Here is a 27,657-nt window from a genome sequence, read left to right as displayed (position 1 = left end):
AGGTCCTGCCTCCTACCACGTCACATGGTCACACACACCTGGACTCCGCTGCTCCGCTGTCCATTCAGACTCCTCACAAACCAGACCTCAGGGGGTTGAGCTGCTCCCCTTGATGAGTGAGAAACGTTTCTACAGCTTTTAGGAACCTGAGGCCCACCATCCTTTACTCAAATGCTCAGGACAAGTGCCTCTTAAGCGTGTATTACTAAAAACAAAGCACGCAAATATCACAACAAAAAAACTTCTTTGTCTTGATGAATTTAGATTACTCCACTTAATAGATATAGAAAACTATGGGACTCAAAAGGCTTTTCTTCTTGGCTTGGCTTCCAGAAAGTTCAGTTGGTATTAATTCGCAGGAACTATCCATGGTTGAGGTTTTGGATACAAACATCTTCCTTTTTTACTTTTTGGCAATCACTCATAGACCTTTAAAAAGAATGTAACAATTCTAGTCTCAAGCTTTTTGGTTTTCATAATGATGAAATGTGTTGGTGCATTAACAATGAATTTCAGCCTCTCTGATTACTTGTAGACTAGAAATGATGATATTCCAAATCTAGGCAGTCAGATGGAGTAATAGATTATGTGTGTGCTGAACAGACACCCCCCCCCCAGGTCCTTCAAGGGGATTATTCTCAGCATCCATTCCTATGACCAGCCTTGGGGAGGGAGGACCACAAACACTGTGGCATTAACACCAATTACTGGTGACAACAAAGAGCAAACCTGAAAAGAACAGGGCTTATCTTTTCAAAATATTTAGCAACTGCAACTAATTTGCCTTTTGAACATATAAAACAATTTATTTTTCAAATATATCACTTCTAACATATATTTCCTGATGCCTCCTTTCCTTTATCTAGTCTTTCTTTCCTTTATATTTCTAGTAACTTCAGGGGAAGAAAAATTCCCTTATTTTCCTTCTACATTAGTTCCAACAGGATAAAATATTTTTTTTCTAGAGAAACGTTTACTGAGTGGCAGCTCTGTTTGGATGTACGTCATGAACAAGACAGAAATGGTCCCTGTCCTCATGGTGCTCACATTCATTCTCGTGCTAAAATGCAAAGCTGCAGCTCACTCGCCACCAGTTCCATGTGCCATAAGGGTCACACTGACTCCCAGTGGCCATAATATTCAGTTACCTAAGGTTCACTTGGTGAGAAATTCCAGAAGACAGCACCTGCAGGATTTCAGGGATCTGGTTAATTACGCCATAAATGGAAGCCAGCCTGTATCTCCATCCCACCCCGAGAGCCCAGGTACTCACTTGCGCATTCCAGGCGTTTCACATCTCGTGACGTCTCTAAGAAATATCTCCGAAGAACAAAGAAGATGATGCCAAGTGAAATCAGGGGTATCACAGTCCAAGGAATCACCACCACCATCACGCCCACCACACCCATCACAAGGAGAAATGTCTGAAATAGGAAAAAAGATACAGAGGCCTCTCTATCAAGGATTCTTTGCAAAGATAAACTTTAATGGTTTGTTTAGTTAGGATTAAACTTGGTTCCGCAAAGGACTTGTTGGAGTGGCAGGGAATGCTTTACCGTCAAAGAAATAAAATTACAGGTGGTCCTCGTGTATATGTGCATCAAAAACTCTGATAAGATCTTTCTAGGTATCAGCTCTTTGATACACAAGGGGCCTATGAAGCAGGCATTGCTATTTTTATTTTTATTTTTTATTTTTATTTTTGTCTTTTTTTCCATTTCTTGGGCCGCTGCCGCGGCATATGGAGGTTCCCAGGCTAGGGGTCTAATCGGGGCTGTAGCTGCCGGTCTACACCACAGCCACAGCAACGCAGGATCCGAGCTGCATCTGTGACGTACACCACAGCTCATGGCAACGCTGGATCCTTAACCCACTAAACAAGGCCAGGGATCGAACCCGCAACTGCATCGTTCCTAGTTGGATTCGTTAACCACTGAGCCACGACGGGAACTCCATGGCATTGCTATTTTTAACAGAGGAGAATATTTGAGGCTCAGAGTGTAGGGCTTGAATCCCAATTATCAGGAGTCAGCAGGTGTCAGTAGGTAGATGACCACACAGGTAGCATAGATGAGGGATCCAGAAGCCTCTGCTACATGTGTAGAGATAAAGTGGCTAATTATAAATTTAGTGACCAGAAAGGTAGGGAAAAAGTCACATGTTGACCTTTGGAAGTAGGAACTCCTTTTCTTGGTCTTCTACCCATAGTTAACATTTATGGAGTCCTGACTGTGTACAGGGCCACGCGTTCAGTACTTCACACCTATTACCTCCTTACTCCTCACAGCAGCACTACTGAGTAACAGTATGGTCTCATTCTACAGATGGAAATACTGAGGCACAGGAAAAGCAATGTGGTGGAGACGGCAAAGCATAAGTCACAGAGCCAGGGAGCCCAGGTTATGAGCCACTGTGACATATTTGTTTGCCCCAACATGTAAGCCAGCTTTCTTTCATTATGCTAAATATCTAAATGTCCATTTCAAAGGCTAATGGTGATAACAGCAGATGCCATTTACCAGGCGTTTACTGCATACCAGGCACTGTGCCAAGAGGTCTAGGAACATTCACTTAATCATCACCTCATCTCACGAGGTGATTTTAAATCTCAGGAAATGACCTTGATCTAAAAATATAGCAGGAAGAATAGAAACCTAAGCCACTGGCTGATTCTCACTTAAGTATCCATCTTTATCACGAAAAGCATGACACCATGGTGCACAGCTTCAGGTGAGGGGAACTCAAGCGACACTCAGTGTCCCTGTGCTAGGAAACCGGGGTGGGCTGCTGAGGACAGGCTGATTCACTCAGCCTGGGCCAAGGCCTCTACAGTTTATGATCCCAGATGGATATAAATCCATGACCATCTGGACAAGGCGCAGAGCACTGGGCAAACACAGGAAAGAATATCTGAACGCTTTTCTTAGAGGGAAGTGTGGCATGAGTAATGTGCAGAGAGTAATCACAGGTCAAAGAAGTTTTGACCAAGAGAGAGCTGGGTTAGGAAGGTTAAGAGGCTTTTCCTACTTAACACTGGTTGTTCTGGGTCCTCTCAGCACCAGCACCTGCATCCTGACCTCACCAGCCCAGGGCCTTTCCACCTCATCACCCAGGGCAGCTGGCCCCAGTCACATCTCTGAGGGATGGGCTAGCAGGGAAACTTCCACAACTGAGACTTTGTGGCCAGGAGCCCTTGTAAACCAAACTGCTTTATCTGGATGGAGAACCCTTTGCTTTTCCTGTTTCTCCCAGGCTCTGCTGCGGTATCAACATAAAACTTAGAGTGAAGAGGAATAGAATTCTGAAGGAACAAGTTCCAACCGTAAGTGGAGATAGAGCTGTCCGACCTCTCCCCTGTTATACATACGCCTGTACGACTTCTTACAGCTCCTGGATTAACTGACACATCCCACCCTGCTATGCCCTTCATGCTCAAGGGGAGGGGTCCTTCTGGTTGCTTCTGCGTATGGTCTTAGGTAAAGTCACTTGGCTTGCCATCATTAGTTGACAAGAAAAAAAAAACTTAATGAAATGTCAATTATGAAAAAAAATCCAAGTTAAAGTTTTTAGCAGTTTCACATAATTTGATTGGAAAATCACCAGTTTCAATAATCTGGCTCTCTCCAGGTAAGGGCCTTTTATGACTAACCCAGCCTGGCAGATTACCTGGGAAGCAGACCTAAGATCAAAATGAAGGGCTCTATCTTGGCCTGGAAACTTCCACATGCTGTGGGCACAGCCCAGAAGAAGCAGAGCTCCAGGGGAGCTCTGTCAGTGTTTTTCCTTGGTAGCCATAAGGACCAGCGGGTAACTGTTGCTCTCAGAAGCTCCCTAATTAGGTTAAGTCCGTTAGATCTCATGGCCCTAAATTCTGAAGCTGTTCAAAGAGGCTTTCTGCAAGAGTTTTGTCTCTACTTTTAGGTCATACTATAGCCACCCTCATAGTGGACTGGGCATTACAAAAACAAGGGAAGTAAAACACAAGGTATGGGTTTACAATTATATGTATCTATGTACATACATTTGTGAATCTTTTCTTGTCAGCTGTTTCAAACTCTTTATACAAGTTTGTAGAAGACAAAAAAACTATCTAAGCAAAGAGCCAACTCTCTGAAGAAGGAAACAAAATTCTGGTGCACGACAAATATCCCTTCCTTGAGGCCAATCTCATTTCTTCCTTCCACACTCCCAGGAATTCCAAGGAGCATAATCCAGGCTACACACTCAATTCTCCCCGCCCATATCTAACTGGAATTCAGGCTCATCTGATGGCCCACCTCCCCATGGCCAATGCCTCTGTGCCTCTGTTACACTATGTCACAGAGACAATGATGGGGGAGAAAGAAACATGGTGACCCAGAAGCAAGTGACCCAAGTCCTAAAGTATCAAGAAATAAAGGCCATCATTATGCTGCTGTGCTTACAGCCTACTTGGAGCATAGCATTTAGGAATTCTATCCAAATTCTATGAACCCACATGAAGAAATACAAAAAAAATTGTTGGATGAAATATTTCACTTGAGAGTATATACTGATTTATCACAATTCAGAATAATTCTTTAGTTTGCAGAGAATGAAAACCTAAACCTGGAATGGAAATTCCATTAGCCAGATATTGTGCTGAAGACGGGGCTTAGGGCCAACCTTCTTGGATATTAGCAGGGAGGGTAAGGCCCTACACCTACTCTCAATCATAGTGAAAACTGGGATATACCAACAACAATAAAGGGATGCTGGTGGGAATTAAATGCGATCATGCAGGTAAAGTGCTTACCAGCTCATACATAACAAACTGAAACTCTAAGTCCATTATGACTAAGTCCATGGACCCAAAGAATTTTAAAAAACTCAAGAAGTTGGACCCTAAGAGGCCACTCATTCAAACCACTGGCACAGCTTATATTATACAAGGACTTATCAAAGCAGGTGCTATATTTCTTAGATGATGTTATATACACCAAAGTGACTGTGGCTTTTCTCTGGTCAAAGCAAAAATAGTTTCTCAAGTCTATTTTGATTGAGGATGCACCTTTAAAGTAATATGACCTGTAAACCTCATACCTACTATAATTTTTGTCCTCTCTGTATTTTCTTCCCAACTCTAGGCCTTCCAAAGATTGATAACCTTAAAGAAATGAAGGCACGTCAATAGTTTTTGAGATGTTTCTTTTCTTATTCCATATCTTCTTTTTCAGGTTTTGCTTTTTCTTGGTGAAGACTTCCTGTTGTAAAACCACTAGGCTTTTATGAGAGACTAAGGGGAAAAGTGCGGAATCAGTTTTTCTGAGTCAACAAAACCAACACAGTTATTCAATACAGTCCAAAGAGGAGATCAATTTGACCTTTTCTATATCATGCACCATGAACTGGTGTGACGCTATCAAGGGAGGTACGAAAGCCAGATTTCACACACTAGTGAATCCCAGGAAATCCACCTGGGTCCACTGCAGGTCAGCCTTCCTGGTGCAGACAAGCAGCCTGGTTGGGACGTCAGGATGACTAAGGCAGAGGACCTTGTCACCACCACCTGAGGAAGGGAGTGTAATGAGCACCTCTCATCTTCAGGAAGGATGCTGTCCTGTGAAGCTGTTTCTGACAAACCTCACTGGCATCTAAATGAATTATTAATAAGGTAGACACAAAAACAGTAAAGAAAATAATTCTTGTGAAAAATGTTAATGGTTTTGTTTAAAAACCTGCCCACTCAAAAAACCTGGAAAAGAAGACACTGCTTTATTGCTAGAGGCCATGGTGAGTTTTTTCATAATATGGAAGAAATTTGACAATTCTCCAGATCTAGCCAATGAGCAAGAAAGTAATGACTTGGGACTCAGCTACAATACAATGGTTTGGGACTCAGCTACAGCTTGACTTTCTCTGTTGCAATTACATTAAACGGCGGGAGGTTCACAGGTCCAATCAAGACGGCAGAGACAACTTAGATGTGGCTCTCGCCTTCACCCACATACATAAAAAATAAAAATCTACATGTAGAACGATTCACACAGAACACCTACTAAACGCTGGCAGAAGACCTTAAACCTCCAAAAAGAGCAAGAAACCCTCCACATAACTGGGTAGAACAAAGGGGAAAAAAAGAGAGCGAGAGAGAAGGAATCTGGATGGGACTAGCACTCCTGAGAGGGAGCTGAGAAAGGGGAAAGGAGCTCACAACCCGGAAAGCCACCTAACTAACAGGGAGATCAGCTAAAATGGAGGGATCTCAAAGCCACAGAGAAAAGTGCAGCAACTGGACTGAAGAGGGCAAAATAGAGACAGAGCCACAAAGACCATCAGTACCACCCCCCAGGACACCACGGTTTGAGATGCTCAGGTTTGGGCTGGGTGCTGAGACTCAGGCTCTAGAGGTCAGTTCCAGGGAAAGGACTAGGGTTGCCAATGTGGAGACAGCCTGAGGAAGCTAGGGAGTGGAGCACCACAGCCAAGGGAGCCCAGGAGGAGGTCTGGGCCCACAGGAGAGGCAAGGTGCCATTGTTAGGGAACGCAAGAGGAGTAGGGGTGGACCACCACAGAAATATCTTTCTCTGAACATGCATGGGCTCTCAGAGGGTAGGGCTAGGGGTGGCAAAGTGCCTCTTATGCAGGCTATGTGCAATGGCCCCTCTTGCTCTGGCTATGAGTGGCAATACCTCATGTGTGGGCTAAGCGGGATGGGGTGCTTCTTGTGTGGTCTACAGGCAGTGGGGGCAGAACACCACAGTTATCTCTGACTCTAGAGGCCATGGCCCATCACCACTAGGTGTCCATGAGCAGGCACCACCTGTGGCCCCAGTCACCTTAGAAGTTGGCATAGGTAAGCACAATGCAACCAAGTACCACCTGCTATTGCTCTCACTCACCTGGGAATGAACACACCCTACTGCTGCCACTGCCACATGATCCAGGCCCTGCCTAAAAGTGCCTGAGGCTCACTGCCACTTCCCAGGGCCCTGCAACTAGGAGCAGCATGTGCCACCTTCCTGGGGGTCCTTGCTACAGTCAAGGGCCCAGCAACCAGGCACTGACTACTAGCCATGCCCATGGCCTTCTTCTCCCCCAGTGCACACGCAGCAACCTATCAAAGGGATAACAGCCTGCTCACACTGAGGAAAGAGACAGCAAGTATCCAAATGCTCATATCAAAAATAAGTAGTAAGCCCTCACAAAATACCCAGGAGTACTCTTGCACATAAACAGCCCTCCAAAACCACAGTACTTGATTTCCCTAAACTCACAGAAAGAGAAAAATTAAGCAAAATGAAGAATCTCAGAAACCATTCCTAGTTAAAAAAAAAAAAAAAAAAAAAAAGGAAAATTCACCTGCAGGAGCAAATAATGAAACAGATCTCTGTAGTCTAACAGACACTGAGTTCCAAAAGGAGACAGTGAAAGTACTGAAGGAATTAAGAATGATTTTGAAGGAATTAAGAGAGGATATGAACAGTAATGCACATTGTGTTAGAAAGGAACTAGATAATATAAGGAGCCAAGATAAATTAGAAAATTCATTTACAGATCCACAAACTGAGTTAAAGGCATTGGAGAGCAGAGTGAATAATGCAATAGAATGAATTAGTGACTTTGAGGACAGAATAATGGAAATCACCCAATCAGGACAGCAGACGGAAAACAACTGAAAAAACATGAAAGCAACATAAGAGATCTGTGGGATAACATAAAGCAGGCCAATCTATGCAAAATAGGGATTCCAAAAGGAGAAGACAAAGAAAAGGGGATTGAACATATATTTGAAGAAATTATGGCTGAAAACTTTCCAAATCTAAAGGAAACAGATATCAAGATACAGGAAGCACAGATGGGCCCAAACAGGTTCAACCCAAACAGGCACGCCAAGACTTATTACAATAAAAAAAGGCAAAAGCTAAAGATAAAGAGAGGATTCTAAAGGCAGCAAGAGAAAAACAAAGAGTTAATTATAAAGGAACCCCCATAAGGCTATCAGCTGATTTCTCTACAGAAACACTACAGGTCAGAAGAGAGTGGCAGGATATATTCAAATTTCTAAAAGGGAAAAAAATGTGCAACCTAGAATACTCTACCCAACAAGAACATAATTTAAAATAGAAGAATAAAGAATTTCTCCAACAAACAAAAAATGAAAGAGTACAACAATACTAAACCCCTTCTAAAAGAAATACTGAAAGGGCGCCTCTAAATAAAAAAGAAGTAAGAAGAAATAGGATGGGAGACATCACAACTGGAAAGTAATCACCTAAACAAGATGGTATACAAAACTAAAAGGGAGAAAAAAAACCCTATTATAAAAATGACGATGAACACAAGGAAGAGGAAAAAGATAAACATGAAGATGCTAAAAAAAAAGGACATCAAAGTCATAAAATGTGGGGAAGGAAAGTAAAAAAATCTAGACTATTGTTTTTTTCCTAGAATGAGTTGAAGCCTATATGACTATCAGGCAAAAGCAAGCAGATATAGGAAGGGGTTAACATACTTGAAAAACAGGGCAACCACAAATCAAAACCAAACAATACATTCACAAACACTAAAAAGAACAGGACACAAGCATAAAATAAAAGGAAATGATCTAAACAAAAAGAGAAAGAACAAATGAGAAACCCAAAATCAATTGGAAAACAAAGTTTAAAATGGCAATAAATACACATATATCAATAATTACCTTAAAATGTCAATGGACTGAATGCTCCAATCAAAAGACAGAGCAGCGGACTGTACAAAAAACCAAGAACCTACTACATGTTGCCTATAAGAAACTAACTTTAGGACAATGGACATATATAAATTGAAAATGAGGGGGTGGAAAAAGATTTTCATGTGAATGGAAAAGACAAGCAAGCAGGAGTTGCAATAATCATATCTGACAAAATAGACTTTAACATGAAGGCCACAAAGAAAGACAAAGAAGGACAGTATTTAATGATAAAATGATTGAGTCAAGAAGAGTATTTACAATCATCAGTACATATGCCCCTAACATAGGAGCACCCAAATATATACAACAAATACTAACAGATATCAGAGGAGAAATTGATGGTAATACAATAATAGTAGGAGACTTTAACACCCCATTCACATAAATGGACAGGTCCTCTAGACAGAAAAGCAATACGGCAACAGATATCCAAAATGACACAATAGAAAAGTTAGACTGGAGTTCCCGTCATGGCGCAGTGGTTAACGAATCTGACTAGGAACCATGAGGTTGCGGGTTCGGTCCCTGCCCTTCCTTGCTCAGTTGGTTAACGATCCGGCGTTGCCGTGAGCTGTGGTGTAGGTTGCAGACGCGGCTCAGATCCCGTGTTGCTGTGGCTCTGGCGTAGGCCGGTGGCTGCAGCTCCAATTCGACCCCTAGCCTGGGAACCTCCATATGCCACGGGAGCGGCCCAAGAAATAGCTAAAAAGACCAAAAAAAAAAAAAAAAAAAAAAAAAAAAGAAAAAGAAAAGTTAGACTTAATTGATATTTTCAGGACATTACATCAAAAAAAGAAAAAAACAAAATATACATTCTTCTCAAGTGCACATGGAACATTCTTAATAATTGACCACATACTGGGGCACAAAACTAACCTCAACAAATTTAAGATATAGAAATTATTTCAGGTATCACCTCTGAACATAATGGCATGAAACTAGAAATCAACCATAGAAAAAGAAATTTATTTATTTATTTATTTATTTATTGTCATTTTGCTACTTCTTGGGCCACTCCCGCGGCATATGGAGGTTCCCAGGCTAGGGGTCCAATCGGAGCTGTAGCCACTGGCCTAAGCCAGAGCCACAGCAACGTGGGATCTGGGCCGCGTCTGCAACCTACACCACAGCTCACGGCAACGCCGGATCGTTAACCAACTGAGCAAGGAAGGGCAGGGACCGAACCCGCAACCTCATGGTTCCTAGTCGGATTCGTTAACCACTGCGCCACGACGGGAACTCCCAGAAAAAGAAATTTAAAAGAAAACTAACTACATGGAGTCTAAACAATATGCTACTAAAAAAAAAAAAAGAATGGGTTGATGAGGAAATCAAACGGGAAATTAAAAAATACCTCGAGAAAAATGATAATGAAAACACAACCATTCAAAATCTACGGGATGCTGCAAAACCACTGCTTACAGGAAAGTTCATAGCAATACAGGCCTTCCTCAAAAAAGAAGAAAAATCTCAAATCGACAACTTAAACCCACCACCTAAAGGAATTAGAAAAAGAAGAGCAAACAAAACTTAAAGTCAGCAGAAGGAAGGAAATCACCAAAGATCAGAGAGGAAATCAATACAATAGAGATCCAAAAAACATTAGGAAAAAAAATGAATCAAACTAAGAGCTGGTTCTTTGAAAGGGTAAACAAAATTGACAAACCTCTAGCCAGACTCACCAAGAAGAGGAGAGAAAGAACTCAAACAAAATGAGAAATGACAAAGTAGAAATCTCAACAGATGCTGCAGAAATACAAAAAGCATAAGAGAATACCATGAACAATTACATGCCAACAAATTTGACAACCTAGAAGAAATAGACACTCTCTAGAGACATAGAGCCCACCAAAACTGAATCAAGAAGAAACACATCAACTGAACAGACAGATCACTAGAAATGAAATTGAACATATAATTAAACACTCCCTACAAACAAAAGTCCAGGACCAGATGGCTTTGCAGGCAAATTCTACCAAACATACAAAGAGGAACTTACACCCATTCTCTTTAAACTTTTCCAAAAGGTTGAGAAGAAAGAATAATTCCAAAGACATTCTACGAAGCCACAATCACCCTAATCCCAAAACCAGACAAAGATACTACCAAAAAAGAAAATTACAGGCCAATATTGCTTTGATGAGTATAGATGCAAAGATTCTCAACAAAATTTTAGTCAACTGAATCCAAAAACAGAGAAAAAACATCATTCACCATGACCAGCTGCAATTCATTCATCCCACGTTCACAAGGGCGTCTCTCCCTGTGGGATGAACACTGTATCTCATACCGCAGATCAACACACTCCTTCCACAAGCACCAGCTGAAGACAAGGCCCTGTTGGCCTCCTGGGCATTTACCTTCCCAGTTGCTTACAGTCCTGTAGGAATTCCTAGGTACCTACCTACATGTTACTCTTAACCTTAATTCCAAGGGATTCATTCCCAATAGGCTCTGTGAAGCTTGTGCCAAAGAACATGTCTATAAACATCAATAAAAAGGGATTCATCTTACTTTATGCAAATAACTAAGCCATCCATACTTTGGCTCACGCCATTCTTATATGAATCCTCACTTGCCTGCTCTCATACTTATTTTAGGCATAATGTGAAGTATATATTTAAACACAAAGTCAATCAGTAGAGAGTTTTTTTTTTTGTTTACAGTATTAAAATATGAAATTGGGATCATTAAGGTTGCTAATATCTCAAAAGAATTTCAAAATTTTTAATTCTGCTGTCAGATTCTTAAGAATTCTATTTCAAACTGTGATAAATACACATAGTCCATATCTCCTTAAATTATTTCTCATTCTGCAGAAGGTACAACTAAAGTGCAATAAACACAGCAAGATTCACTTCCTGGCAAGAAAACAAGGCAAGATTTCCTTGTGATTTAGAGAGAGAAAAAAAAATGACTTGTTTTTGATCAGTATGCTGTTTACTGATTGTGTGCAGGAGAGATCCTTGCATCTATTTATTCTGCAGACACATGAAATTTAAAAAATAACCTTTCAATGAAACGACTATCACATGGACTATGCTGCTGGCTAACACAAGATTCTCATGGAGGCAGTAAAATCCTGATCTGACTACACAAATCTATGAAAGGATCAAGAAATAAAATATAACCTCTATCAAACCAGTATTCATTACATATCAATTACAGGATAAATTGATGAAAAAAGAAAAACATGGAAGGCTTTTAACCATAAGCTTCTAGCCTAATAGCAACCAATGATTAATATTGAGACTGCAGGTGTAAGCTGATATGGTACCTTGCAAGTCTCAGGGAGTTCAGAGATCAGCTCTGGTTCCCAGATCCCTCCTTTATCACTTCTGTTCCCTCAGCAAACTCAGTTAATTCTGTTAAATCAGAACATTATAGAACATTGGTGTGTCATATCTCCATGATGAGATCTATACAAACCTTGAGACTCAGCTTTTCTCATCCTATCCCTTCCTTGGGATACACTAATCGCATCCTTCCTGCCTCAGATCCCTTCACAACCTCATTAGCTCAGGGACATGTGTATTCTTCAACTAGCTCCCAATTGAGAGTCATAATCACCTCTATGGAAAAGTGAATGGTGGCATTTGGTTTACAACAGAAAGCATCAGGGGAAAATATAATGCACATGTTCTGCCTATCTCATTGATCAGTGGCTTCCTTTCTACTCTTTGTCAGGCTTTAAGCTTATTAAAAAATTCAAAACTGCAGTCCATCTACTTGCTACTTTTATAAAGCACACCTTAAAAATAACACCATAGAAAAGAGGAGATGAAACGTTGAAAATGGTACTCCTTAAAAACACTAACGAAAAAAAAACTGGAGTATCTATCTACACCACTATGAACATGAAGTTAAAAAAGATTCCTAGAAATAAATAAAAACATTTCATAAGAATAAAGGGCCAGTTTATCCAGAAGATATTTTTAAAAATCTAAATTTAGGGAGTTCCTGTCATGGCACAGTGGTTAACGAATCCAACTAGGAACCATGAGGTTGTGGGTACGGTCTCTGCCCTTGCACAACGGGTTAACTATCCAGCGTTGCCGTGAGCTGTGGTGTAGGTTGTAGACGCGGCTCGGATCCCAAGTTGCTGTGGCTCTGGCGTAGGACGGTGGCTACAGCTCTGATTCGACCCCTAGCCTGGGAACCTCCATATGCCGCGGGAGCTGCACAAGAAATAGCAAAAAGACAAAAAAAAAAAAAATCTAAATTTATATAATCCTAATAACATAGCTTCAAAATACATAAAGGAAAATACGACAGAACTCAGGAGAAATAGGCAATTCCATGTTCATAGCGGAAGATTTAAATTCACCCACAAACAAACTGATAAAAATCAATAGGGACATAGATGATTGTGAAAACATGATCAATAAACTTGAAATAAATAGGAAATACACAATACTGCTGTGAATAACTACATAACACATTCTTTTCAACTGTATTATACTATACTAACACAAGAATCAACAAACTTCAAAGATCAGAAATTGTGCAAAACATATTCTAACCTACATGGAATTAACAAGGAATCGGTAACAAAAAGGTAACTAGAAAGTTAATAAGTATTTAGAAACTCAATAAAACACTTGAAAATATCACCTAGTTCAAAATTACAATAAATGAGAAAGTATTCTGACTTAAAAGAAAATGAAAATCTACTAATATTAAAATTTGAGGGCTGCAAATTGAAGCTGTGCTTTGAAGTAAATTTACAGCTTTTAACATATATTTAGAAGGCTTCAGAGGATACACTGGGGAATCTCTATACTTCTACTTAATTTTGCTGTGAACTGAAAAAAATGCCCTAGCAAAAAATAGTCATACCAAAAAAAGCTAAAAGTCAAGGGTTTTTAAATCCACGTTAAAACAGGAGAAAAACAAAAAACTGCAGCATATTAAAATATGTAAAAGAATGGAAATAAGTAAAAAGTAGACACAGATGCAATGGAAAACCAACTTCTAAGTAGAAAAAAACAAACATAGGAGTTCCCTCCATGGCTCAGTGGTTAACAAATCCGACTAGGAACCATGAGGTTGTGAGTATGATCCCTGGCCTTGCTCAGTGGGTTAAGGTTACGGCGTTGCTGTGAGCTGTGGTGTAGGTCACAGACATGGCTCAGATCTGGTGTTGCTGTGGCTCTGGAGTAGGCCAGCAGCAACAGCTCCGATTAGAACCCTAGCCTGGGAACTTCCATATGCTGTGGGTGCAGCCCTGGAAAAGACAAAAAAAACCAAAAAGAAAAAAGAAAAGCAAAAGAAAAAAACAAACATAAAGCATGTTTTTTTGAAAGTATCAGTGAAATGTAAAAAGAAAAAAAAATGGAGAAATCACCATTAACTTGAATTAAAATCAGATAACAAGAGATACTAGTGGCATTAAAAAGAGAAAATAATATACACTAAGCTAATAAATTTTTAAATGTTCATGCAAAGGACAAATATCTTGAAAATGACATATAAGGATTGACATAATGAGACAGAGATAATCTGAATAATTTCATATTGATTTAAGAACTTAAATCTGTAATCCTTAAATTTCCCACAGAAAAGATTTTAGGCCCAGAGGGCTTCACCAAATACATTCTGTGAAAAAGTCTTCCCACACTCATCCAGGGAATTTGAGTCCAGCATTACTAGCATATAAAACCCACATAAAGACATTAAAGACAATTTACAAACCAAACTATCTTGGGAACATCAAACAACATACCAATAAACTGAATCTAACAATATAAAAAAGAGAATATTTCACAATCAGTCTTGGCTAGGCAAGTCCAAAATCCAAAGGGCGGGCTGTTAGAAAGGATGGGGTGGGGGTGGCTCTTGGGCAGGAGCTGATGCTGTTCATCCACCGATTTCAGAGAAGCCTTAGATCTCAAGGCCTTTCAGCTGACAGAACTGTGCCCACACAGACTATCTAGGATGATCACTCTTACTTAAAGTCAACTGATTATGGACTTTAATCACATCTGCAGAATACCTGTACAGCAATGCCTTGATTCCTTTTGGTTTGAATAACTGGGAAATATAGCCTGATCAATTTGACACATAAAAATGACCATCACAAAATGGAAACGTTTCCTATGTATTTTTATGAGGCCTGCATAATTTTTTTTCTTTCTTTTTTTTTTTTTTTCTTTCTTTGCTTTTTAGGGCCACACTTGTGGAATATGGAGATTCCCAGGCTAGGGGTCCAATAGGAGCTACAGCTGCTGGCCTTCGCCACAGACACAGTAACATTAAATCTTAGACACATCTGTGACCTATACCACAGCTCGTGGCAATGCCAGATCCTTAACCCACTGAGTGATTCCAAGGATGAAGCCCGCAACCTCATGGTTCCTAGTTGGATTTGTCTCCACTGCACCATGACGGGAATTCCATGGCCTGTGTAATTCTGATACCAAAACCAGCTGACAAAATATTTCCAGAAAAGTAAATTACAGGAGCTCCCACTGTGGCACAGTGGGCTGAGTATCTGGCATTGCTCTAGCTGTGGCACAGGTCAAAACTCCAGCTTGGATTTGATCCCTGGCCTGGGAAACTCCATATGCCACAGATGTGGCCAAAAAAGGAAAAAAACAACAACCAAACAAAACCAAAAAATAAGAAAAACAAATCACGGGCCATTATCCTTGATAAGCAATAGATACAAAAATTCTTGATAAAATATTAACAAATTACATAAAGTGATACATTAAAAGAAAAAGAAAAAATTCTGCATTATGACAAAGTGGAGTTTATTCCAGGAATCTAAGTTTAACCTCAAGCACTAATCACTATAATTCACATTAAAAGAGTATAAGTGAATAATCACATCATTATCTAAAGAAATGTAGAAAAATATTTGTCCATTTTCAACACCTATTCTTGATTTTTTTTAAAAAAAGTAAAATTCTTGTCAATTGAGGAGTTAAAGGAAACGTTTTCAATCTAATGACAGAGAGCTACCTAGAAAATCTCAGTAAACATCATCTGCAATGTAAAAATATTGCAAGATTTTGATGAGTACAAGAATATCTTATCTTGCAGTTCCCGTTGTGGCTCAGCAGTTAACGAATCTGACTAGCATCCAGGCGGACGCAGATTTGATCCCTGGCCTTGCTCAGTGGGTTAAGGATCCAGTGTTGCCGTTAGCTGTGGTATAGGTCGCAGACGCGGCTTGGATCCTGCATGGCTGTGGCTGTGGTGCAGGCCAGCAGCTACAGCTTTGATTTGACCCCTAGCCTGGGACCCTCCATATGCCACAGGTGAGGCCCTAAAAGCAAAATAAAACAAAACAAAGAATATCTTATCTCATCAGTTCTATTCCATGATGTACTAGAGACTCTAGCTACAGCAATTCAAAAGTCATAAATACTGGAAATGAAGAAGTAAAACTATCATTATTTACAACTGACATGACTGTATATATATACAAAATCCTACAGAATTTTTAAAAACACCACCAGCAACTCCAGTAAATACAAACTAAATCCACAAATACATCGACTGTATTTTTATATACTAGCAACAAGCAGTTGAAAAAGTAGAATTAAAAACAATCCAATAGGAGTTCCTGTCATGGCTCAGTGGGTTATGAACCCACTAGTACCGAAGAGGATGAGGGCTAGATCCACAGCCTGGCTCGTGGGTTAAGGATCTGGTGTTGCCATGAACTACTGTGTAGGTCACAGGTGCAGCAAGGATACTGCGTTGCTACGGCTGGGGCATAGGCCTGCAGCTGCAACTCCGATTCAACCCCCAAACCTAGGAACTTCCACAGGCCACAGGTGCAGCCCTGAAAATAAATTTTAAAAAGCAAAATAAATAAATAATAAAGACAATCCAATAATGCAATGAAAATACATCAAATACTCAGAAATACATTTAAGCAAAGAAGTGTAAGATAGCTATACTAAAAATTACAAAATATTTCTAAAATTAAATGAGACCTAAGTAAGTGGATAGATTTGCCATTTTCATAACTGCAGATTCAACATTGCTAAGACTCAGACTCCTCAAACTGATCTACACTAAAAGGAAATATGTGTAAAAATCCCAGCAGGCTTCAGTTAAAAAACAAGTTCAAATGCTTCTAAAGTTTACACATAGGCATTCCCATCATGGCTCAGTGGAAATGACTCTGACTAGTATCCATGAGGAGGCAGGTTCGATCCCTGATGTCACTTGGCAGATTAAGGATCCAGCATTGCAGTGAGCTATGGTGTAGGTCGCAGACATGGCTCAAAACATGAGTTGCTGTGGCTGTGGTGTAGGTCAGCAGCTACAGCTCCGATTCAACCTCTAGCCTGGGACCCTCCATATTCTGCGGGTTCAGCCCTAAAAAGAGAAAAAAAATTAGAATAAAAAAATAAAGTCTACACCGAAAAGTAAAGAATCTAGAATGATCCAAACAATCTTCACAAATAAACACAGAAGACTTAAACCACTGGATTTCAAATCTTAAAAAAATGTACAATAACTAACACTGCACAATTGCTATAAAGATAGGTAAACAGATTGATGAAACAAAATATACAGGCACAGACTTCCTCACATAAAGTTCAATGATTTTTGAATCAAAGTGCCAACTCAGTGCATCAAAGTCTTTAACAAATGCGACGAGAATCACTAGAAAAAAGTGAAGCTCAAGCACTAACTACACTTCCATATATGAAAATTAAAGCAAGATGCAGCAATTTCTAAAAAGGTAGAACAACAGGAAAGTATTGTCACGCTTCTAAGGATAAGCAAAGATTCCTTAGGATACCAAAACAGGAACTACAAAAGGAAAACAATAAACTTCAGACTTTACCAAAATTAAAACTTGATCTCCATTAAGGATATAAAAAGACAAGCCGCAGACTGGAAGAAAATATTCACAAAGGACTAGTATAACATACACACACTAGAAATAAATATCCCCAACGGGGATCTGAGGGAGGGGGTGAGGAAAGGGGTCAACACTCCACAGGAATCTCAACATGACAAGGTCACTGCTCAGTGAAAGAGGCTGGGATGCTTCCACACACGTTCCCTGAGGTCTCTACACCATGAGATGCACGGTCAGTGGTGCTGAGACAAGGAAAGGCAGTTCCACTCTTTGCTTCTCTAAAAGCCAGTGCCCCGCCCCTTATGCTGAGTCTCAGGCTGGCTTTGTTCTCAGTGTCCAGAGGCAGCAGCTCCTTCTCCGGTGCTCCCCCCTCTGGGAAGGAATGACTGAGGGCACCTGCTTCCCATTTTCTTTTTCTTGGGCATTTTCACTTCCTAGGGCTGCAGTCGCTGTGTTTTGCATGCGGGGAGGAGGGAATGACACGTTCCATGGTGGTCCCACCACTGCGGCACTGGGGGCTCAAGGAGCCTCAGGAGTAGCCCTTTGTGTCAGTAAAGGAGATGAAAAGTTGGTTTTTTAGGCAAAGCTGAGCGGTTGATTATTTTTTTTCTTTTTTCTGTATGAGGGCTGTGTGGGGAGGAAAGGTTTTGCAATTTAGTTTTCCTCAATAAATTATAGCATTTTGCTGAGGGTAGCTGAGTTCAACTTTGCATGCTCAGAGCAGTGCCTTTTTTTTTTTTTTTAATGAAAATGCCTAAATTCAACGTCTGCATCTTAGCTTCATGTTTACTTGCTTTAGCAGTATGAAGATTTCTTGGAAGTGATGATTTTAATGACAAGAACTGTAGATAATTGAAACTCCTTACTCAATGTTATCCTGGACTTTGGCAAATTGTAGGAAAAGTTACATTAATTTGAAATATTTAATGCTTAATGGTCTATTTTGGAAAATAATTGATTTTTATTCTGTGAGTCTATATGGGAAAGTGTCCACTAACATCTTCAAGCATTACAAACCTATAATACAAATTCATGAGGTGATATTTTGTCCCTGGAAACTGCCTGTAACAATTTCTTCAGTGCAACAAAATGCCATTATCAGTCTATTTCTCCCACTCAAAAAGACATGGTTTTTTAAATGTAACTACCCATTACTGAGTGCTCAACATGCACTTAGATGTTACACTAAGAGTTTTATTACCATGACTTCATTGTGTCTTCCCAACGACCCTCATGAAGTTGGTCTTATTGTCCTACTTTACAGAGAAGGAAAGTGTGGCTTTGTGGGGCAGAGGCAGGAAGGGGGGAGCCAGGACTCAAGCGTGGAAAGGGAGACCGCGGCCCCGCTCCACCACTCTCACAACGCTGACCTCACACATGGTTGTCAGGTGGAAGCACACCACACAAGCAGATTTTCTTCATGCTGCCTGCCTTCCTCCTCTGGAAGGCGAACGGCTCCAGTTTAGCCACCAACTATAATGTGACTGGACAGGCCACAGATCTGGGAGGGATGAGTCAGTGTACGCGATGGCATCCACACTCCTGATTCCCCTCAGCTGGGACATGGCTTCTAAATGACATCACCTTAAGGGGATTGACTGTCCTGCAGTGGGGACCACTGCTCAGAATCCAGAGTTTTCTTTAGCCATCCTTGGCATCACTATTACAAGCCAGTAAATAAACTGTCTGAGATTTTATTTAAGGGAATGAGAAAGTATTAGATGAGGGAAAAGTATAGAGAAAAACACTTTACACTTTAGAAGTGATGCAATTAAAAATGAAAATAATCAAGTATCTTCCAAGGCTTATCAAATATACCAAGGATGAGCAGAATTAGCAAAGATGAGTTCAAACACACTGGGCACTATGTCCTTTAAAACAAAACTGAACAACCCTCTTCAAGCCCCTTCCTGACCCCACTCTCAGCAGATGACAGACAGAAAAGACTGGCTCCCACCCGGAACTCAGCTTCTGTCAGCACCTCCTGCCCTCCACCCACAGGGGCCTTTTCCTCTCATCTGGGATCAAAGGTCACCTCCTGGAAGCTCCGCCCACCTCCTCCTGGACCAGGCTCCCCACTGCCTCCAACCCCACAGCCAGTTTGCCTTCCAGGACTTTCTGCACAGCCCTCTCGCACAATCAGGATCCAAAGGCAGCAAGGGGGGAGTCTCTGGACGCACCCCTCCCCTTGGGCAGCTGGAGGAGACCCATGAGCGGAGGGCTTCGTGTCTGACTCCCTCCTGAGCCTCAGGGCCTCAATGCTGGTCCCTGTTTGGTAAAGGGAAGGAGGCAGAGAGGGAAACACCACCACGTCCTCCTCTGACCCACAAACTAAACCCCAAACAAGCAGCAGCCCCTCCTCAGAGCCTTCATTCCCAACAGGCCTCCCTCCTGTTTCAGTCAGACTCCTTCAGAGCAGCCTGCCTGCACCTCTGCTCCCTCCAGGCCTCTTCCAGTCTCAGCCCTTTGCCCTCTGGCCTCCTCCCAGCTGAAACCTTCTCCTCTGGTCACCACAGGCCTCCTGGTCCCACATCAGCCAGCAACTCTCCACAGACGTAGCTTCTCCTTTGCCTTGAACAGACCTGTCCTTCCTCGGTTCCCCAACCTATTCCCTCCTCTCTTCCCTGCTGTTCGTGTGTGTCTCCTCTGCTCTTGCTCTGAATAGAGAGGATTCCATAACCTTCTGATCTTGGCCCCTAAAGATACTTCCCTCTCTCTCTCTCTCTCTCTCTGGGCAACCTTACCCATCTTCACAGATTCAGCTACTACCTGCTCAGTGAAGAATATACCCGTGTCTGCTCATCCCATGTCTCTCTCAACCACCAGATTCTCACTTCCAATTAGATGAACTGTGCCTACACCTGAAGGTCCCAAAACTTCAAGGTAATTGAACTCTAACAGGGAGAACTGGGACTGGAAATCAGGGAGACTCTCTCCTTGCACCTCTGAGAACAGTTTCTACTGAAATCAGGCTGCATCTATCCCTGTCCCTCTTTATGCAATAATATGTCACAGATTCTGATGATAAGAACTAACTAACCATGTGCTCAGCACACAGCGGGGCAGCCAGCTCTGGAAACCCAACCTTGTTCTCACTTGTAGTAGCAGAGAAACAGGACTTTCACACAATCCTTTCAAATTAATTAACAATCACTGTCAAAATGTGACACTGTTTGTAGGGTTAGACTGCCTCTGCGGATGAATTAGATACCTAAACTCAGCAGGACACATCTATAAAATAAGTTTGCAGAAAATAAAAAAAAGAATAAATAAGATCTCTTTGCTATAAAAGTATTCTGCCTCTGAGATTGGCTTATTGCTCACTGGTCAAGAGTGGAAGCCTTTGCCCACAGAATACGTGGTTTGCAGTCAAATATTCATGGCTGCATTTCTGTAAGCAGCTTTCGATACATGCTTTTCATTCCTAAAAAGAACACTTGGAAATGAAGAAACCCCCACAGCCTGAATCACTGAAAAGCAGACAGAATTAAATAACAGAAAAAACATCCCGCATGAGCAGTGATACTGAATGAGGAGATGAGAGCTGAGGTGACCAACATCATTCCTCAGAACCTCAAGTTTACAGACAAAAAGAAGGATGGACAGAAGGGATTTATTTCTGGGGGTGTTTCTTTTTTTCTTTTCTTCTTTTTTTTTTTTTTTTTGCCTTTTCTAGGGCCGCTCCCACAGCATGTGGAGGTTCCCAGGCTAGGGGTCCAACTGGGGCTATAGCCACCGGCCTACGCCAGAGCCTCAGCAATGCGGAATCGGAGCCATGTCTGCAACCCACACCACAGCTCACAGGAACACTGGATCCCCAACCCACTGAGCAAGGCCAGGGATCGAACCTGCAACCTCATGGTTCCCAGTCGGATTCATTAACCACTGCACCACAACAGGAACTCCTGTCTTTTTTTTTTTTTTTTTAAGACACCTTAAAAGAGATAAATCAATGAGTGAAAAGAATAACTAGGTTAAAAAATTTTTTTTTTCTGAGAGAACTTTGATCCTGTACTCCAACTACTGGCTTACAGACACTGTATCATCAATACCTGCTCTCTATCGTCCTGTCCAAGTATTATTTTCACCTTATCATTACTGATCTTTTCTTTGTAAGTAACCACACCTGCATTTATCCAAAATAAATTCCCCCCAAATAGTGCAGTCAATATGTTTTGTGATGATAACAATGCATAACTTAATTAATCTAGGCTCTCTTTCCACGAGAGGTAAGGTTTCTATCTTACGAAATGTGCTCACTGTGAAGGGAATCCACGCCAGATACATGGACGGCAGAGGGAGACCCACTTCCCAAGCATGTCGCTGCCTTACATCAACCTTGACGTGACGGCGCAGCCACGGCCACACCAGGTATTATGTTAACGCAGCATGTTAGCTCAGCCTCCCAATTATAACTGCACCTTATCTTCCAAACACGGCCTTTTACTAAGACAAAAGGACATAGCACCCTCAGCCCCTGAGAAAAGGCCTTGAAAAACAGGCACTTGGCTTTTCCCTGTGAGAACTTCAAGGTGACTGTTACTTTACCTGCACGAAATCTTGAAAAATCTGGGGCAGCAAGTCATCCATATGCCCAGTGTCTTTGGAAAAACGATTTAAAATTCTTCCTGCAAGAAGAGGACATGAGAAATTACTCCTTTCTCCAGATAGACCCTTGAAGGCAAGCAATTCATGAACAAATCAAAGCAGTACTTTTAAAGTGTATGTATTCAGTATATTAGAGATTCCTATGAAATAAGCCCATGTCAGTGGTAAAGAAAGAGAAAATACAATGACACCTAAAGATAAACGAAAACACCACCGAATGGCACTGAGGGAAGTGTTGAGATTGGGATGTTAAAAGTATGGGGGTGGGATCCTGTGGCAGCATCGGGAAGGGTTGGTGCATTTGAGAATGGTCCCTCTTTTTCGATCCATCCCATCTAAGACTCGTTCTAAGTGCTAAGTCGGTGAATACACAATTGCAAAATATTTAAGTTAATCCTAATTATGACTCTAATTTTGCTTTAGTTATCAAAATAAATTTTGCTAAGTCATACGTTTTAAGTAAACATAATTATAACCTCTCTGTAAATTTTCCCCTCAAGACACAACAGAGGACCTCACATGTTGGGAAATTGCGGATTCCTGCCATTTCCAAGTTATGAGTTTCCCACTGGGGTAGCAAGTGGTTATTTTCAGAGATGCACCAGGTATGAGAAACACAGACTCCTGCATAAGCATCCAAGGAGACCAGAGAGATGGAGGTAGAAAAAAAGAATATTACTTAATAACCAAAAGTCACTTATCATCATTGATTTTATTTACCTTCTCAGAATCCACAAAAACAGTATACCCTAGAGGTTTTAGGATTAGGAAATGAGAATTTCTAATAACTACTTAGTGTAAACTAAAAATGCTCCCTGTCACATCAGTAAACAAAGGATGTTGCAGCCATCAGACACTGAGGCTACCCGCCAAAAATGCAGCCTTAGGAAACAGGATGAGAAACCACAGGATACTGGCAGCAATGGCTAAGGTGCATGCGCATGCGCACACCCACACTCACAACCTATTTTGGTGCAGCAACTCTTGAGAAATATGTCATCTAGGCCCCTGAACTGCAGTTGTAACTGACACTTCAGGAGGCCAGCCTGCAGATGAGATGCAGGACCTCTCGGTGCTCTTCCTGACCTCTGTCACAGGAGACTCCCTCTGGAGGCCCCTCACACCAAGCCACAACAGGACCATGAATGACCAGAGGCTAGGGGCGAAGTTTCCACTGCCCAGGACATGCTGGCTGCCATCTAAAGTGAACAGAAGACTTTAAAGTTGACCCATAACTACCTACACTCAACCTCTCAAACTCTGCCTTAGACCTCTGCCCAACACTGAGCATAAAAACTTCTTATTCAATTTTGACGTCTCTTGACCTCACATAATACCAACAGGTCTCACTCTGTTATTTAAAATAAACTCATTCACATCCACCTTTTTCTTTTTTTTTTTAATTTATTTTTCCACTGTACAGCATGGGGGCCAAGTTACATTTACACGTATACATTTTTTTTCCCACCCTTTGTTCTGTTGCAATATACGTATCTAGACATAGTTCTCAATGCTACTCAGCAGGATCTCATTGTAAATCCATTCCAAGTTGTATCTGATAACCCCAACCTCCCACCCCGATCCCTCCCACTCCTTCCCTCTCCCCCTGGCGGCCACAAGTCTATTCTCCAAGTAAATGATTTTCTTTTCTTTGGAAATGTTCGTTTGTGCTGTATATTAGATTCCAGTTACAAGTGGTATCATATGGTATTGGTCTTCGTCTTTCTGACTTACTTCACTCAGTATGACAGTCTCTAGTTCCATCCATGTTGCTGCAAATGGCATTATGTCCTTTTTATGGCTGAGTAGTATTCCATTGTGTATATAGACCACATTTTCCTAATCCAATCATCTGTTGATGGACATTTAGGCTGTTTCCATGTCTTGGCTAATGTGAATAGTGCTGCAATGAATATGCGGGTGCATGTGTCTTTTTCAAGGAAATTCTTGTCCGGATATATGCTCAAGAGTGGGATTGCAGAGTCATACGGAAGTTCTACATATAGATTTCTAAGGTATCTCCAAACTTCTCCATAGTGGCTGTACCAGTTTACATTCCCAGCAACAGTACAGGAGGGTTCCCTTTTCTCCACACCCCCTCCAGCACTTGTTATTTGTGGACTTTTTTTTTTTTTTTTTTTTTTTTTGTCTTTTTGCCATTTCTTGGGCCGCTCCTATGGCATATGGAGGTTCCCAGGCTAGGGGTCTAATCGGAGCTATAGCTGCCAGCCTACGCCAGAGCCATAGCAACGCGGGATCCAAGCCGCGTCTGCGACCTACACCACAGCTCACAGCAACACTGGATCCTTAACCCACTGAGCAAGGCCAGGGATCGAACCCTCAACCTCATGGTTCCTAGTTGGATTCATTTCCACTGTGCCACGATGGGAACTTGTGGACTTATTAATGATGGCCACTCTGACTGGTGTGAGGTGGTATCTCATGGTAGTTCTCATTTGCATTTCTCTTATAATCAGCGATGTCGGGCATTTTTTCATGTGTTTGTTGGCCATCTGTATATCTCCCCTGGAGAAATGTCTATTGAGGTCTTTTGCCCATTTTTCCATTGAGTGATTGGCTTTTTTGCTGTTGAGTTGTATAAGTTGCTTGTATATCCTAGAGATTAAGCCCTTGTCCATTGCATCATTTGAAATTATTTTCTCCCATTCTGTAAGTTGTCTTTTGGTTTTCTTTTTGGTTTCCTTTGCTGTGCAAAAGTTTGTCAGTTTGATGAGGTCCCATTTGTTTATTTTTGCTGTTATTTCTATAGCTCTGGGAGACTGACATGAGAAAATATTCATGAGGTTGATATCAGAGAGTGTTTTGCCTATGTTCTCTTCTAGGAGTTTGATGGTGTCTTGTCTTATATTTAAGTCTTTCAGCGTTTTGTGTGTGTGTGTGTGTGTCTGTCTTTTTGCCATTTCTTGAGATGCTCCTGTGGCATATGGAGGTTCCAAGGCTAGGGGTCTGATTGGAGCTATAGCCACCAGCCTACACCAGAGCCACAGCAACGCGGATCCGAGCCACATCTGCAACCTACACCACAGGTCACGGCAACACCGGATTCTTAACCCACTGAGCAAGGCCTGGGATTGAACCCACAACCTCGTGGTTCCTAGTTGGATTCCTTAACCACTGAGCCACGATGGGAACTCCAGTCCTTCAGCCATTTTGAGTTTATTTTTAGCAAATCAAATCTACCATGTTTCTAGGAACAGTGAGGAGAGAGGAGACAGAAGAGAGGTACCAACCTCCCCTCCCTCCCTCACTGCTGACCGTGGGTCCTTATTCTAATGGGGGCCCGCTCCTCTCACTTCTCCCACCAACAAGGTCCTCGATCCTGGCCTCATCTCTCCAGATCTCAGCCTAAGCCCTTGCTCCTCCTTGAGACTCTGGATGACAAATTTAGCTCCAGGAATCTGCCACTCACATGAGCCCCTTTATCTTTATTGGACAGGCTTGGAATAACTGTGCTGCCCTCTTAGAAGCCCCCACAGCCCTGGCACAGCTAACTGACCAGAAGGGCCCAGGGGGAACTAAGCCACTGACTAACTACCAGTCATTCTGATTTCCCTGCTAAGAACTATGAGGCCAGGAGAGAATCAGGAAAGTGGAGCAGACTCACCACACCCAGCAAAGGTGACAGGCAAGGGGGCTTGGGAACATGCAGGAGCCCTGTGACAATGGCCCTAGCTCCCATGAGGACCCAGTTCCCAGCTGCAGTTCCCAGGAAAGTCAGCACTGCTCCAGCTCCACGAGATGCCCATTTCCTTTCATTCAAGTCCTCCTTCTCTGAACCAACTTGGGTAGATTCTGCCCCTAGAACCCAAAGCCTGGACTAGAACCACCACCACAGGGACAACAACTGATGCTTACTAAAATTAAAATGAGAGATTTTTGTAAGGTTAAAATTTCAAATTACTAAGTACCTTTGAAATAACAAAATTTATTTTAGTCATTTTAACAGAACATTTTTCATGCGGACAAGAGACCTTTGTCGACTTTTAATTTTATTTCATTTCCATTATGGTTTATTATGGAGTACTGAATATAGATCCCTGGGCTATACTGTAAGACCATGTTAAACAAAAGATACTGAGCGTAAATACATCTTTTCATGAGAACCCAGATACAATATTTTGAATATCGATGGTTTAACTGTTTTTAAACATGTCAACATCCTTTGTGGTTACTTACGATTACTACAAACCCCTACACACTTACTATTTTTTTGGCTGTAACTGTAGCCTGTGGAAACTCCTGGGCCAGGGATAGAACATGCTCTACAACAGTGACCCAAGCCACTGCAGTGACAATGCCAGGCCCTCAACCTGCTTCACCAAGAGGGAACTCCCCGAGTATAATTTTTTAGCAGTAAACTTTAGATACAATACTGTACCAATTTCTGCTGCAGTGCAAAGTGACAATCATGTACATTTATACATTTTCCACATATACATATATACACATACACATATATATGTTTATCTTCATGGTCTATCCCAGGAGATTGGTCAGAGCTCCCTGTGCTACCCAGTAGGACCTTACTCTCTATCCATTCTAAGTGTCTGATAGTTTGCATCTACTAACCTCAAACCTTTTTTTTTTTGCCTTTTTCTAGGGCCACTCCCACAGCATATGGAGTTCCCAGGCTAGGGGTGGAATCAGGGCTGTAGCCACTGGCCTAAGCCAGAGCCACAGCAACACCAGATCCGAGCTGCGTCTGCGACCTACACCACAGCTCACGGCAATGCTGGATTGTTAACCCACTGAGCAAAGCCAGGGACCGAACCCGCAACCTCATGGTTCCTAGTCGGATTCGTTAACCACTGCACCACGATGGGAACTCCTCAAAGTTCTATTCCATCCCACTCCCTCCCACCTCCCCCTTGGCAACCACAACTCTGTTCTCTATGTCTGTGAGTCTATTTCTGTTTTTCAGATAGGTTCATGTGTGTCATATTTTAGATTTCACATAGAAGTGACATCATATGGTGTTTGTCTTTCTCTTTCTGACTTCCTTCACTTAGTATGAAAATCTTTAGTTTCATCCATACTGCTGTGAATTGCATTATTTTGTCCTTTTTATGGCTGAGTAATATTCCACACTATACATGAACCACATCTTCTTAATCCATTCATCTGTTGGTGGACATTTATGTTCTTTCCATTATTGGCTACTATGACTAGTGCTTCTATGAACATGGGGAACGCATGCATCTTTTTGATTATAGTTTTTCCAGATATGTGCCCAGGAGTGGGACTGCTGGATCATATGGTGGTTCAACATTTAGTTTCTGAGGAACATCTCCACTGTTTTCCATAGTAGTGGTACCAATTTACACCCCCACCAACAGTGTAGGAGGGTTCTCTTTTCTCCACACTCTCTTCAACAATTTGTTATTTGTAGACTTATTAATGATGGCCATTCTGACCAGTGTGAGGTGGTACCTCACTGTACTTTTGAGTTGCCTTTCTCTAATAATGAATGACGTTGAGCATCCTTTCCCATGCTGCTGGCCATGCA

General features: G+C 41.7%; 1 protein-coding gene across 2 annotated transcripts in view; it reads right to left on the bottom strand.

Annotated features, from left to right (window-relative positions):
• Positions 1-27,657, bottom strand: part of LOC100153359 (multidrug resistance-associated protein 4-like) — a 161,393-nt gene that overhangs the window by 78,069 nt on the left and 55,667 nt on the right. For both annotated transcript variants that reach the window (XM_021082309.1, XM_021082310.1), the window contains exons 18-19: positions 22,071-22,150; positions 1,274-1,424 (exon numbers count right to left, since the gene is read on the bottom strand). In XM_021082309.1, coding sequence (XP_020937968.1) covers positions 1,274-1,424; positions 22,071-22,150 — 231 coding nt within the window. The remainder of the gene's footprint in view (positions 1-1,273; positions 1,425-22,070; positions 22,151-27,657) is intronic.

The sequence above is a fragment of the Sus scrofa genome, unplaced genomic scaffold, assembly GCF_000003025.6.
Source record: "Sus scrofa isolate TJ Tabasco breed Duroc unplaced genomic scaffold, Sscrofa11.1 Contig63, whole genome shotgun sequence".
In the NCBI taxonomy this organism is placed as follows: Eukaryota; Metazoa; Chordata; class Mammalia; order Artiodactyla; family Suidae; genus Sus; species Sus scrofa.
Note: the sequence above shows the minus strand (reverse complement) of the source record. Positions and strands in the feature narration are given on the sequence as shown.